This window comes from Callorhinchus milii, unplaced genomic scaffold (assembly GCF_018977255.1).
Source record: "Callorhinchus milii isolate IMCB2004 unplaced genomic scaffold, IMCB_Cmil_1.0 Scaffold3, whole genome shotgun sequence".
NCBI classification, from domain to species: Eukaryota; Metazoa; Chordata; class Chondrichthyes; order Chimaeriformes; family Callorhinchidae; genus Callorhinchus; species Callorhinchus milii.
The window spans coordinates 79,805,513-79,820,454 of NW_024704744.1; the positions used below are offsets into that span (position 1 = coordinate 79,805,513).

The 14,942-nt window shown below is 40.8% G+C and overlaps 1 protein-coding gene across 2 annotated transcripts in view; it reads left to right on the top strand.

The window, feature by feature from the left end:
• Positions 1-40: 40 nt before the first annotated feature.
• esf1 (ESF1, nucleolar pre-rRNA processing protein, homolog (S. cerevisiae)) overlaps positions 41-14,942 on the top strand; it is a 36,266-nt gene continuing 21,364 nt past the window's right edge. Inside the window, exons 1-7 of one of the 2 annotated variants that reach the window (XM_042332852.1) lie at positions 41-127; positions 3,041-3,779; positions 6,192-6,508; positions 6,673-6,786; positions 10,478-10,593; positions 12,324-12,476; positions 13,429-13,543. In XM_042332852.1, coding sequence (XP_042188786.1) covers positions 3,074-3,779; positions 6,192-6,508; positions 6,673-6,786; positions 10,478-10,593; positions 12,324-12,476; positions 13,429-13,543 — 1,521 coding nt within the window. In that variant the 5' untranslated portion in view covers positions 41-127; positions 3,041-3,073. Of the gene's footprint in view, positions 128-264; positions 339-3,040; positions 3,780-6,191; positions 6,509-6,672; positions 6,787-10,477; positions 10,594-12,323; positions 12,477-13,428; positions 13,544-14,942 lie in introns of those variants that run through there. The other variant, XM_007892298.2, reaches the window with a different exon arrangement.

Sequence of the window (14,942 nt, forward strand, 5' to 3'; positions counted from 1 at the left end):
TCCAAGCGAACGGACGTCAACTCCGTCTACCGCGGGTGGGGGCTGCGTGAAGCCCTGGCGGGCGGCATGCGCATGCGCGCGCGGTGGCTGCTGGGATCCGGTGCACGCGGGGGGCCCCTGTCCTGCTGTGAGTTGAACGCGCGCTGCTCGCGCGGTGGCCGTTACTGACCGTTCGTGTCGCGCGGGGGCCGCGAGCGCTCACTCGCATCTCCCACAGACCCCCCCCCCCCCCACCGACGGCCACTCGTGGCGCCGCCGTGTTTCGGGCTCAGACGCCGAAAAAGAGAGGGGAGACGGAAGGGGGAAGAGAGAGAGGCAACGGTACCTCTTCAGGCCCTGTGAGCAACGAGACATCTTTATAGCAATAATAGCCCTTTGCGTTCGATACAGCGCCTTATCATGGCTTCGAGACGTCTCAAAGCGCTTCACGGGATATACTGTGAAGCGACTGTTTATTTTGTGGCCGAGTGGGTCTGAAGGCTGGTCTGGCCTTGGGGGCAACCCGGTGCAGCTGGAACATCCCCCCCACCTCACCCTGGGAGCAAGTGCTCAGGGGCTGCCCCTCTGCCAACCACAACTTGCATTTCTCTCGCGCTCTTCACGCCCGGAGCGCTCGACAGTGATGGCGTCTGACCCCGAGACAGGGGGAGAGCTATCTCCCTCACAGGGTCAAGGCTTACGTCACAGACGGTTATCGTACTGTAACGCTACAGCTTCTAGACCCGGAAGTGAAAATAATGATCGGGAAACAACAACAACAAGATTGCATTTATAGAGCGCCTTTCACGTCGGGAGGACGTCCCACGGCGCTGGAAGTGTGGGCATCGTGTTTTTGTTTTAATAATGTCTTGTAAAAGCAGAATCCGCCCGCTGCCATGTGTCAGCCCCGCTAAGTTGGCTGCACTCCCACCTCGGGGCATCGTCCTTCGGGTGACACGTTAAATCTGGGTCCGGTTCTGCCGGGTGAAACAAAATATCCCACGGTGCTGTTCAAAAAGAGAAAGAAGGTCCCCAACCGCCCTACCATCGGTGGTCGGGCCTTCAGCCTCTCAGCCCCCAGGCTCTGGAACTCCATCCCCCAGTGCCTTCGCCGCCTCCTCCCTTTCCTCCTTCAAGGCCGGTCTCAAAACCTTTCTCTTTGACCGTGCCTTCAGCTCCCCTCTCGACTCTCTTCCCCTCCTCGCTCCCTCCCTTCCCTCCCCTCACCCTCACCATTTCCCCCCTCCTCGCTACCTCCCTTCCCTCCCCTCACCCTGACCATTTCCCCCCTGCTCGGGTCATGACCCAACTGTGCAGCGCCTTGGGACGTCCTCCTGACGTGAAAGGCGCTTTATAAATGGAATCTTGTTGTTGTTGTTGACGAGCAGTCCTCCAGAGGGGAAAACAAATCAGTCGTTCATTGTGCGTTTCGCCTACAAAGCACACAGTCACCACCTCTACAGTATATTCTGTGAAGCGCTTTGAGACGTCTTGAAGACGTGATAAGGCACAAAATCAAATGCAAGAGTTGTTATTATTTTACGGCAGGACATTGCTGTGCCACAAATTGGCTGCTGCCTTTGTCCTCCGAATAGACGGTGACAGCAGTGAAGCACTTTTAAGATGTTCTGACTACTGTGTATCAAATGCAAGGATTATTATATTATTATTTACTGCCAGCTATTGTGCACATTTATATTTTAGAATTTTCTGCATAACATGTAGCAAACCCAAGTCAGGGTCATATAAATGGCAATCCTATTGCTCGTGCTTCTAAATGTTCATCCCACATGTAAGACCCTTACGTAAGTTCAAGTTGTTCCAGTGACTTAAGCTAGTTTATTATTGAGCAATCCCTACTGTAGGTTGTTCATTGAGATATTGAATTACAAACAAAACCTGTCGGAAGGAGGGTCAAAGATTGTACTGGCAAAAAATTAAGGTGAGAGCCAACACAACCATTGGTGCAACATAAACGATTGACCTATTCATTGAGTTTGAAATCCTGTCTCTGATCTATGATTTTTTTTTTAAAAAAACAATTAAACTGGAAAGCAAAGTTGTTTTTAAGTGGATTTTGAAGGTAGATTGAAGAATGGCCTATGAGATTCCGAGAGTGGTAATACCATGTTTTAGCTCCAAAAAGATATAACAGGTTCATACTGTTATCTCCACAAGGCAGAGGTGCCAGGTATAAAGGCATTTCTCCATTGCAAGGATAGAAATATCATTAGATTTATCAAAAAAAATAGTTTTTATACAATTCATAGTTGCCAGATCAAGTGGAAAAGACTTGAAGGGCTGAATGGCCACCTATTCCTGTTTTCCTAACAGTGGATGTGTAGAGGTATAACAGTAGATCACTATATCTTACTAAATTGGAATACTGTAAAAGGAATGAAGGAAGTACTTGCCTCCCTCAAAAGTTTAAAAATAATAATAGTCCTTGCATTTGATATAGCACCTTTCATGTTGTTGAGACATCTCAAAGCGCTTCATAGGATAGATATACTGTAAAGTGGATTGACTATTTTTTCGTGAGCCGAACACGACAGCCAGTTGAGCACAGAAATGTTCCACAAATAGCCAATGATTGAGTGACTAATTTTATTTGGGGGACCGTTGGCCAGAATACTGGAAGGGACCCCCTTCTCGTTTCGAATAGTGCCATGGGATATTAATAATCCTTGCATTTGATATCAATATGAATTTGATGTGCTTGAACTGCCACCTGAGCCGGCAGACTGGACCCCGGTTTAACATCCCACCTGACGGACGGTACCGCCGATAATGAAACACAAACCCAGCACTGCATTGGACTGTCAGTTTAGACGATGAGATTCAAATTCCCGACGTGGGGCATAACCTTCTGACTCGGAGGCGAGAGTGCTACCCCTCTCCAGGCTGACACACACTATGCAGACAGACTACAGTTAGAAATGTAGTATAATTCAGAAATGTTATGCTACAAAAGCCCAGTACATTTAATTCACTATAAATATTTCAACGGTGTCCTTTTGTGGATTTTTATGATTCTTGAAAAGGTTATCTCTTATTTCAGGTTTTCTCTGTTTGGGTGAAAGCCGGGATAAAAATGGCTTCAAAACAACCGGAAATGACAAATGATGACCGCTTCAGTCAGGTGATGAAGGACCCAAGGTTCTGGGAGATGCCTGTAAAGGAGCGCAAAATCAAGATTGATAAAAGATTTCAAGGAATGTTTCATGACAAAAAATTTAAACTGAATTACACAGTGGATAAGAGAGGAAGACCAATTAACCACAGCACAACAGAGGATCTGAAGCGCTTTTACCAATTATCAGACTCCGACAGCTTGACAGACAGTGAAAGTGAAAAAAACAAAAGAAAAAAGAAAAAGTTGAAACCAAAAGAAAAGAAGGGTTCTGACAACATTGAAAAAGATGCCATGGTCAAAAGGAAAAAAACAGAAACACTCGTAAAATTTGGAACGGACAAGGCTAAAGAACAAATAATAGACAAACAACCAAAAAGTTCTACTTCAATTGATAATCTCTTGGAAGTCTCTAATGAAGCCAAAGTTAAAAAAGGAAAAGAAAAGACAGTTAGTAAGATACAAGTAGCAAAAGATAATCAAAGTAATTATGTTGAAGTGGAGCAGAATGATACAAAGAAAAAGACAGATTCTGACTCGAAAAAACAATTGAAGAAAAATATTAATGTAAATCTGAAAAATGAAGAAAGCCATCAAAACAAAGAGAAGAGAAAGAAAAGTATGAATATCGTTAAACCAAGCATTTTAAAAGATGCAACTGAAATAGGTATGTAGCTTTCCTGAAGTTATTTTTATTTATTTTACATTCTGCAGTTAACCTTAAGAATAGTTGTCCTAACTAAGATTAAGTATTTCCCAGCCTTCCCACTCCCCCTGGTACAACAGCCACCCTCGCTCCCTCAAATCCAAGACATCTGCACTCAAGTGCGGATGGCACGAAACCGGCCTCACAGTTCCCCGCCAGACACTGCTTGAATATTTCCGAATTTACCACCCCTCCCACAAAAAAGCCCAAATTGCATTTTATTCCATTGCTATTTTGGAGGCCCAAAACGTCCCAAGCTCCTGTTTTCAACCATACATCATGATCCTCCTCCATGCCGCTTCTCAAGCCCCCACCATCCTCACCTCAGATGCCAAATGCGAAGAGGTCTTGGACTTTTTCGCAATAAAAATAGACAACATCCGCTTAGCTGCTTCCTCTTCCTCCACACCACCTTCCACCTCTCCATCCTTGTCTTGCAGAACTCCTATTTCTTTCTCTACTGCCGCAACCACTGTTCCCTCCCTACATACGTTTGCCCCATTTCTACCTCATCAATCAGATGAAATGTACCACCCGCTCTCTTGACCACATCCCCACCCAGCTGCTTTACTTCACCCCCCAACCCCATTGGTAACACAGTCACCTGTCCCTCTCCTCCCACTCTCCTGCTCCACCTCAAAACCAAAGACATCTCAAAAAAAACAATCTTGATCCATCGAACTTTTGTTAATTCCAGCTGATCTCAAACCTCCCCTTACCTTTCTAAAGTCCTGGAATGCGTTTTGCCCCCAACTTCACTCACACCTTTCTTCCCATTCGCTTGACCCCTCCCAGTCTCTTTCCATCCGTCTCAAGACCCTCCTCTTCGACTGTGCCTTCGGTCACCCTCCTACCCGTCCTCGCCTTCCACCCCTCCTGATTCCAACCAGGGTACGCATCCCTGACTGTCCAGCGCCTTGCGACATCCTCCTGACATGAAAGGTGCTATACAAATGTAATTTGCTGCTATTGTTGCTCACAGCATTGAGACAGTGCTCGTCAAGTTTACAAATAAGGTCCTCTGTCCCTGTGACCAACTCTGGAATTCTTTGTATCAATCCCTCCATCTTTCCCCTTCTCTACCCATCTTCAATTCACACCTGAAGACTTTCCTCTTTGACCATCCTTCCCCATTCCATCTCTCTCCCACCCCTTCCCCCTTCAGGTATGGCATGAAGCCACGCAGCTGTTAAGCGCTCCATGAAATTGTAAGAATATGCCATGATGCTATCTGCATGAAGGGCACCATATAAATGCAAATTGCTTTTGTACGTGGAACTGGCAAGGTGGATTGTGATGGTCTTTTCTAGGCCTATTTTTATTCAAGTACTCCTAACAAAAATGTTATAATCAAGTTTAAGGCTTAGCAGATATGTAATAATCTTTTTTGACCATTTCCCCCCTGCTCGGGTCATGACCCAACTGTGCAGCGCCTTGGGACGTCCTCCTGACGTGAAAGGCGCTTTATAAATGGAATCTTGTTGTTGTTGTTGTTAATACTTTCTGCTGTTTTGACAGATTTTATGAATAAAATTATTGAGTTTTAAGCTGTGGATCAATTCTGAAATAATAATAATAATAATCCTTGCATTTGATATAGCGCTTTTCACGTCGGGAGGACGTCCCAAAGCGCTTCACAGAATATACTGTAAAGTGAGTTGACTGTATATTTGTGGGCAAACGCGGCAGCCAATTGCGCACAGCAATGTCCCACAAACAGTCATAGATTGAAAATGACCAATTTAATTATTGTTTTTGTTTTTTGGAGGGATTATTATTAGGCTCTGTGTGGAGTAAGGAAACTTGCCCAAGGTTTCGCCCTCTGCCTGGAATTGAACTCAGGTCTCTCGCTTGCAAAGCGAGTGCTCTAACCACTGAGCTACAGGACTCCACAAATGTGGAATTTATGCAACCTCTCTGTCACTGGTTAGGTGAACGACTACAAACTCCGAGTCTGACTTTTTCCCCTCTGACACAAGTTGGTTGGTTCTTGAATGATCTGGAACTGGGATAACTCGTCATTTTACAGTACCTTTTACAGCAAATTGCTTTCTGAGAGAGGTTTGCCTCCTGAGACAAGTTGTTAATATAAACATTTTTTTGTGTACATATAGAATAGTACAGTACCAATATGTGTAGACCCTAGGGAGTCTTGATTAGATCACTCTCAGTCTGTGTTGGTGAGTATACAATAAAATAGATTTTTTTTTGCTATAGGTTTACTGTGTTCTGTCCAAAGTCAAGAAATTGAACATTTCACTTTTTCCCAGTTTAAAATGCATCAGGAAAAGCGGTTTTGGTTGAACATAAATATTGTGTATTCTTTCATATTTATATCTTCTTTCATAGTAAACCGTTGTGTTTCTGATTTAGAAAGTGGCAACTGTGAAGAGGACAGTGACAATGGTAAGGACAGCTGGGGTGATGAAGAATCATCAGGGTCAGATAGTCAGAGTAAAACCGAGGAGAAATCAGAAAATGAAGAACTTGGAGATAATGATGAAGAAGAAGAAGAAGAATCATCTGAGGAGGAGAGCGAGAGTGACAGTGGTCCTGATTTGGCCAGAGGGAAAGGAAATGTGGAAACAAGTTCTGATGAAGATGATGATTTTGCTGATGTATTGAAAGTTGGAGAACAAATTGAGCACAGTTGGGGAGAGCTGGCAAAGGATGCTCCTCGAGGAGATGAGGTATATCACAAGATATATTTGCTCTTTCTATTTAGGTGCAAATACAAATGTTAGTGGTGAAATTGTCGTGGCTAATCATTAAATTAATTTATCAATATTTAGGGATTGTAAAAAAAGAATTTTCACAACTGTTTTTCGCATGACTGACCTTGTCTATTTATCAGATTACTCGACGTTTAGCAGTTTGCAACATGGACTGGGATAGAATAAAGGCAAAAGACCTGCTGGTTTTATTTAATTCGTTTAAACCTACCGGTGGTGTTGTGTTCAGTGTGAAGGTAAGTGTGTTTCATTGTTCACCTTGAAGTTAGGTAATTCCTGTATGTACATGGCATCCCTTTTAAATCCTATGTCACCAAACACATGAATGCCAGTGCCCTAATAGCCAATGCATATCCCCTGCTTGCTTAAGAAAAGTGAAATTAAAAAGAATTTTAGAAAAATACGCTTTGCATAATAGATTTTTAAGTTCACTTTTCTTCAGCTAGTACCTGATGTGAAAGTAAATAGGTAGAGAAGTTGAGAATGGGAAGGTACAGTGAGATGCAAATAGATTGTAAGATTGATAATAGCATAATGATTATAAAGGTTATCCCATAACATAATGGTTTGTGCACTCGCCTCGCAAGCGAGAGGACCCGGGTTCGATTCCTGAGCAGGGCAAACCCTTAGGCAAGTTTTCTTACCCCACATGCCTCTGTTTACCTAGCAGTAAGTAGTAACTCAGTTGAATTCCAACGCCTTCCTCGCCGGTCTCCCCAGCTCCACTATTCAAAAGATCCAGCTCATTCAGAATTCTATCGCCCACATAATTACCCGGACAAAAACTCCATACCCACATCTCACCAGTTCTTGGCTCCCCATGACCAAACAGATCCACTTCAAGATCCTCATACTCGTGTTCAAATCCCTTCACTCTCTGGCATCTCCCTACCTCTCCAACCTCCTCACTCCCCAATCCACCACCCGGCATCTCCCCTCGACTAGCACCGGCCTCCTACTCGTCCCTCGCACCCTCTACCCCGCCATCGGAAGTCGCACTTTTGGCCACTACACCCCGAAACTCTGGAACACTCCCTCAATCCTTCCGCCTTGCCCCCTCACCCTTTTTGAAGTCTCGCCTCTCGCCTGAAAACCTTCCTCTTCGACAATGCTTACAGACACCTTCACCCCCGCCCCCCACCCCGGCTCCACCAATGTTAAGCTCTCTGTGACGCTACCCTACGTGGAGAGCGCTATATAAGTGCAAGATGATGTTTGATTAGCAGCTAGCTTTCCAGGGGCAATAATCCCTCCAAAAGAAAGGTCACTCACTCCATGATTGTTTGTGAGACACTGCTGTGTGCAATTGGTTGACGTGTTTTGCCCACAAAGTACACAGTCAATCCACTTTACAATATATTCTGTGAAATGCTTTGAGACGTCTCAATGACATGATAAACCGTTATATCAAATGCAAGGATTATTAATACTATAGTGCCAGTGATTTTCCTTTTTGCTAGCTCTGCACATGTCCGGAAAGTGCTTTTTTTGAGTCTGAAGGCTTCAGGATGAGAAATTCCTAACTAAATTGAGGATTGGTATCACTCAGCAATATTAGAGATTTCTCACCTCAGATTTGAAAATTAACTTTTTTAATACTGAATGTATATTTTTCAACAGCTCTAACTGAAGGGCAGTTATTACATAGTTATCCTGGTCTAATATTTCAGAGGCTGCTTTATAACAAGGCTTGAAAAAATGTCCAACTTCATGTTGTCAAGTTATCACTGACATCACTTCCTATGAGATGTGCATGCACAAGAAGCACTGTTGACATCATTTCGTTCACAAACTTACATCACCTGGCTTCCTGGAAGTAAACTTTGTTAGGATGGGAAGCCTACTAGTCAGCACTGAAAGCCCAGTGTATGCCTGGGTCGAAGTGTTTTCTATCTGCCACCCAAATATGTTCTAAAGGGCCACCCTAATAATTTGTATTGAAGCTAAAATCTATAACTTTATGGTTAGATTCTGGCAGAATATCCACATAGAGAAATATATTGCCACTGTAGGCTTTTTTTATTTTATTCAGCACAAAAATTCAGTGCGCACATTGGCTGTTACTTTTGCCTACAAAGTACACAGTTACTATATTTGACAGTAAAAATTGGTGGAATATTTCCCTCCTGACTTGAAAAGCACTATATCAAATCCATGTATGATTATTATTAACTTTGACATATGGAGGTGCAGAATGAGACCAATGTCTTCAAATTATTGATGTGCTTTAGGACTTCCTTGATCCTTCTAATGGACTAAAAAAACTTCAGAAATTGTTGGGTTTAGGTATGATCGAATAATGATGAAGTGGATCCCAATAATAATAATCCTTGCATTTATCATGTCTTCGAGACATCTCAAAGTGCTTCACAGAATATACTGTAAAGTGAATTGACTGTATATTTTGTGGTCTGTATGTGGATTTGTTCTAATATGCATGAGGATAAAATGGAATTGAAAGCAAGAAGCAGTGCTTCAAGCTGCAATCCAGTAGAGGGTGCTATCGCTATTTTATTTTTCCAATTTGGCATAGTTGATATTGTACATTGCAATGAGCACCAGGACGGAGAAGTATCTATAGCAATAGCTTAACCAACCTGCTGTTTTTTCCACATCAACCAATTTATCCAATTCCACTCTCCTGCTCACTTGTCAAATCCTTTAATTTTTTTTAAAAAATGGATCTAATTCTTTTTTAAAATGATTTATGGACATTGTTTCGAAAGCATTTTAAGGCAGATAATTTCACATTCTAACTTCCCTTTGTGTAAAGATGCTTTCTAGCCTCCCCTTTTATGATTTTGGTGATTATTTTAAATTTGAGATTTCTCATTACTGGTTTGCCAACCAGTGGAAATAATGTATTACTGTAATAATAATCCTTGCATTTTATGTAGTACTTTATCGCTTTTGAAATGCTTCACAGGATTTTTAATTTGAAGTGTGGTGACTAGGTAAACGTGGCACCCAATTTTGCATACAACAGTGCCCCAAAAAGAGCTATAATTGAGTGAAGTCTGGTGGGGGATTCTTCTGTTTTTCATTGTTTTGGGGGATTGTTAGACGGGACACAGGGAGAAACTCCCTTCTCTTTTCGAATAATGCCATGAGATCTTTAACATCCATCTGAATTGGCAGTTTTACCCTATTATAATTCTTCATAATCTTGAAGATCTCTTTTAGATCATCCCTTAATACCTTCTCAGCACCAGTGGAAAAATATCTTAACTCCTCAAGTCTCCCTTTATCACTGAAACCTCTTATCCCTGGTAATGTTTCCCACACTACATCTGCTTTTCCCTCCAGCCCCATTCTCCTGCCTGTACTCTTGTCATTTTAGTACTTGTGCCGTACCACCTCTGCCGCACCAATGATAGCTGTAAGACATTGTGGTTCTGATTGCTAGAATTCTTTCAAAATCCTTTTTACTTCTCTCCTTCTGCTTAAACACCCTTCAAACTGCACCTTCACATCATATTTGGTGATCCTTCTCATCTTTGTAAAACGCTTCAAGATTTTAGCCGAAGTAACAAGAAAAGTCTGGATTTACATAGCGCCTTTCATGTCAGGCACTGTAGCAAAGCACTATACAAACTGCAAGTTCTTCTGGGAACTGCCCAGCTCACGACATCCTATTGTGCTTTATTAATAAATTTATTAGGTGAGGTCTATGAAAATGGTAGTATCATCCTGGAATACTGTTTCTTATTAGTGGATGTGCTCCTGGCAAACCTTCAGGAAATAACAACTACTGTATTTGAAATCGATTCTTCCCAATAGGCTATGGAAAAATTTTTACGCATTGTCTTAACAAATTATATAACCAATGAACATTGTGCATTATATACGAATTGTGCATTGAAAACAGATTATATCATTCTAAAATATTTAATCTGATAGATAATATTCTGTGAAATTTTATTTTAGATCTACCCTTCAGAGTTTGGAAAAGAAAGACTTCAAGAAGAACAGATGCATGGGCCCCTCGAATTGGTGCATGCCAATTTACCAGACAATGCAGAAGAGGACACAGAAGAACAGCGGTAAATATCATAATAATAATAATAATAATCCTTCCATTTGATATAGCGCTTTTCACGTCAGGAGGACGGCCCAAAGTGCTTCACAGAACACACTGTAAAGTGAATTGACTGCATATTTGTGGGCAGCCAATTGCGCACAGCAATGTCCCACAGACAGTCATAGATTGAAAATGACCAATTTATTATTGTTTTTGGTTTTGGAGGGATTATTATTAGGCTCTGTGTGGAGTAAGGAAACTTGCCCAAGGTTTCGCCTGCCTGGAATTGAACTCAGGTTGTTCGCTTGCAAAGCGAGTGCTCTAACCACTGAGCTACAGGACTCCACACCCTAATCCTAATTAGGATCCTAATCCTTTCATGGAGCAGAAGAACATAAGAAATGCTAGACAAAAATAAAGACCAAAGTCCATCTAGTTCGTCTTCCACCTTCCTGGCGGTCGCATGCACATATGTCCCAATCTATGATTGACAGCAAAAGAGAATACTCCAGGCAGGATAGTTGAATTCAACAAAACAAGAGTTACCAGCAGTGACAATACAATAATGCATTGAAGTAACCCACACATTACCGCTTTAATAATAATAATAATCCTTGCATTTGATATAGCGCTTTTCACGTCTTCGAGACGTCTCAAAGCACTTCACAGAATATGCTGTAAAGTGAATTGACCGTATATTTGTGGGCGAAACGTGGCAGCCAATTGTGCACAGCAGTGTCCCAAAAACAGTCGTGGATTGAAAATGACCAATTTATTATTGTTTCTGCTTTTTGGAAGGATTATTATTAGGCGTGTGGAGTAGGGAAACTTGCCCAAGGTTTCGCCCTGCCTGGAATTGAATCCAGGTGTCTCACTTGCAAGGCGAGTGCTCTAACCACTGAGCTACAGGATTCCACGAGTTGCTTTATCGTAAAAAAAATGGAAAATTATACCGTACGTAGAATATATCATCATTGGTTGCCAACAATGATCTATCCTAAAATATTCTGTTTAGAGTAACCATCAGATAAGATGCCAACCCTTGAAATTGCATACCATTGCTGATGGCCAACATAACTTTACTTGAACTCATATTTATTTATTTTTGTTCCTCTCTTTATTTTAAGCTGCTTTAATTGTTTCCCTGACAGAAGGCAGGCAGAGTACCATGCTTGCTTGCGGTGGCTGTTAAAAAATGTTTGAGACGTCTATTGTAAATCTCTTAGTTTCAGAAATGTTTCAAAAACATTTCTCTTACGAAGGTTAGGAGGGCACCATACAAGTGCTCAAAAGCTATTTGTTCATATTGAAGCAAGTTAATACAAATTGTCTTGCTTTAAGGTAATTTGCATACATGAGGGGCATGGGAGAGGGCATTAGGGGGCTTGGTGATCCAGGTGAAGTATAAACACCAGCACAAAATCGGCTGAATGGCTGTCTATGAAATTCTAGGTGTCACAATACAGTGGAAGCCGCTTTAGCCGGATGGCGGGTATATCGGACTGCAAATTTGTTGAGAGAAAATATAAGTAATATTGGTGTCAGTTTTCACAAATACAGAGCAACCCTGTCAGAGCACTGGCATAACAGGGCTTCTCAGACTGGACACTGTCCACCCGGATTCCAGTGCTGACTAGCTGCTTCTAGATTGTCTAGCGACTGCTGACAACACTTCTTATGTTGGTTGCTATACACAGAAAGTGTCACTGATGTTGCTTTATGAAAGAAGTGTAAAATACATTTTCTTTGCAGGATTGCAAGAGAAAAAGTGCGAGATTATCAATTTAAACGGCTGAAGTATTACTATGCAGTAGTGGATTGTGATTCTCCTGAAACAGCCAACAAACTTTATGAGGAATGTGATGGAATGGAGTATGAAAGTAGCTGCTCTTTTCTGGATCTCAGGTAAAATAATCCACTGAATTCATATGGTTTAATAGCCCAGAAAATTAAAATAATTTTATTTGTGCATGTGGTGAACAAAAGGACATGTCATTTGTGCTAAAAAAGTTTTGTTGTATGTTAATGCCTGTGCAAACACTACTGGGGACAGTAGTATTTTTGTTCAATTTGGACCATTGGATAACAATTCATTTTGGGGTACTTTCTTCAGTTCTGTTCGCCTTTGATGCTGACTCTTGTCAAAGTGTAAACTACTTTTTAAAAATGTTTAGCTTTCCATTTTTAACAATATTAATTAAAAATGTATTCTTCCTCCAATTTTCACTCCCATTTCCTTTCCTGTCCAAAAAATAGTGGCTCATACTTGGTTATGATTTTATAGGCTCCAGTACCTGTAGTTTGTCATCTAAGTGACCATTCTCCAGGAGTGAGCCCAGGCAGTGACTACTTGACATCAGAGCCATCATTAATCTCACACAAAATCTACACAATTATGTGAGGAATAGTGAGGCCAATTGTATCATGACCCCAGTTGAACTTAGCTATTTCAACGCAGAACAGGAATCATGCTTGGGACCTTCCTAGTCTGTATGGCTCAGTAATCTTTTAAGAATTTTTAAATTAATATATGTGGTTATGAATCTGAGTTTTGTGATAATGAATTAGAAAGTTTGTGTTCATTGCTTAACATGCTATATTTTTGCAGAAATAATCACTAATACACCCTCTGACTCCAGAAATAATCCCTTAATACACCTCTGGATCTACATTTTAGTGAACTAATGGCAAAGTTAACCTATTGACACTTGGTCAATTTTGGATTTTAAATTTGACTACAGATTATTATTGTACGAATTTTAATTGAGTGATGGTATTGATAAGAAATTATTGTGCTCTAGTATTAATAAGAAATGGAAGAATTCTGTATCTCAGTTGGATTTTTATTGTTACCCAGGTTTATACCAGACGTTTTAACATTTGAGGATGGGCCAAGGGATGTAGCTGCAGATGTGGACTTGGCACCATACAAACCAAAGTATTTCACAACAGCAGCACTCGGCACATCAAAGGTAATTAAAAGCATTTGCCCTTCATCTTATAAACAACATGGGTCATATGTATACAATGAATCGTCCATTTCATAAACTGTAAAACGGAAAGATCTTGGAATTTTGAAAATCAGGGAAGTTTAAACTAATAAATATTGTGTATATGGTAACAGTTAAGACCAGATGTAAGTTTTGCTTTTTGAGGTCGCGCATACCTCAATTTAAGCAAGAAAGGAAAAAAATTAACGCAGAAAATTGCATAACGAACGAAGTCCATAACGTGGACCAGATGAAACATGACGTGCAGAACTGGACAGATTTCATGCAGTTTTGTCATTTTGATATGCCAAAAAAAAGTGCTTTTTTACTGTAAAGATTGGAAGTTAAAATGTCTTTGAAAGATAAAACTGTCAGAATGTTTTAAACCGTAAATTTCTTCCATAGAGTAAAATTCTGCAGTATCGTGGCATTCTTCATTTTTAAGATATCTATGATGTGCATATTCAGATGATCTATTTATGCAATACTGTGATGATGTTGAATGATATATAAAATACTGTTCAGTAAAAGTCAATGAGTGCAGCAATTCTTTTTAAAGTAGGTTTTAAATTATTTTTCTAATTTTCTCTCCATCTGCCTCTCAGCTTCTGGTCTGGCCTCCTCATGCTAGAGTACAGTTTGACTGGTGCTTGGTGCCCTCATGTACCCTGCCCTAGAAGTTCATGTGTGAGCCTGGCAAGTGCAGGCCACTAAACTGTAGAGGAGGTCATAGCCGACAGCTTGTCCTTGGTTTCCACACACTCGCACAACTAATAGAGGGACTAGAACTAGGATTCGTGTTTGGTGTTGTCTCCCTCACCCTGGGAAGGCCAATTTAGGAAGCCTGCCTCTTAAGTACAATATTAATGATACCTTCTGTTAAATTACATTGTGTTTGATAGTCTCTTAAGTACAAATGATTCCTAATTTAGAAATAATGCAGATCTGGTACATACTAATAATAAGTATATAAAAAGAAGAAATAATGCAGATCTGGTACGTAATAATAATAATTATATAGTAATAAGAAATAATGCAGATCTGGTACATAATAATAATTATATAATAAGAAGAAGAAGAAATAATGATAATAATAATAATATACAATGATTCCTAATTTAGATGTTATTTCAACTGAATTTGGGGAAATAATTTTAAACTACAGTATTTGTTAAATTGGGTCGAACAAAGCTTTACATTTCATTAAATCTCTGAAGAAATCCACTGTGTTGACTTTGTAGTGGAAATTGTTCCCATCCAGTGGCTGAAAGTACTGGGCAGGGTAGCTTGTTAGAGTGCCCTGACAAAAGACCATCATCCCATCCTTTGATCTTTCTGTAGACTGAACTGTGGCTTCTTGGGAAAATTTATATTTATTTCT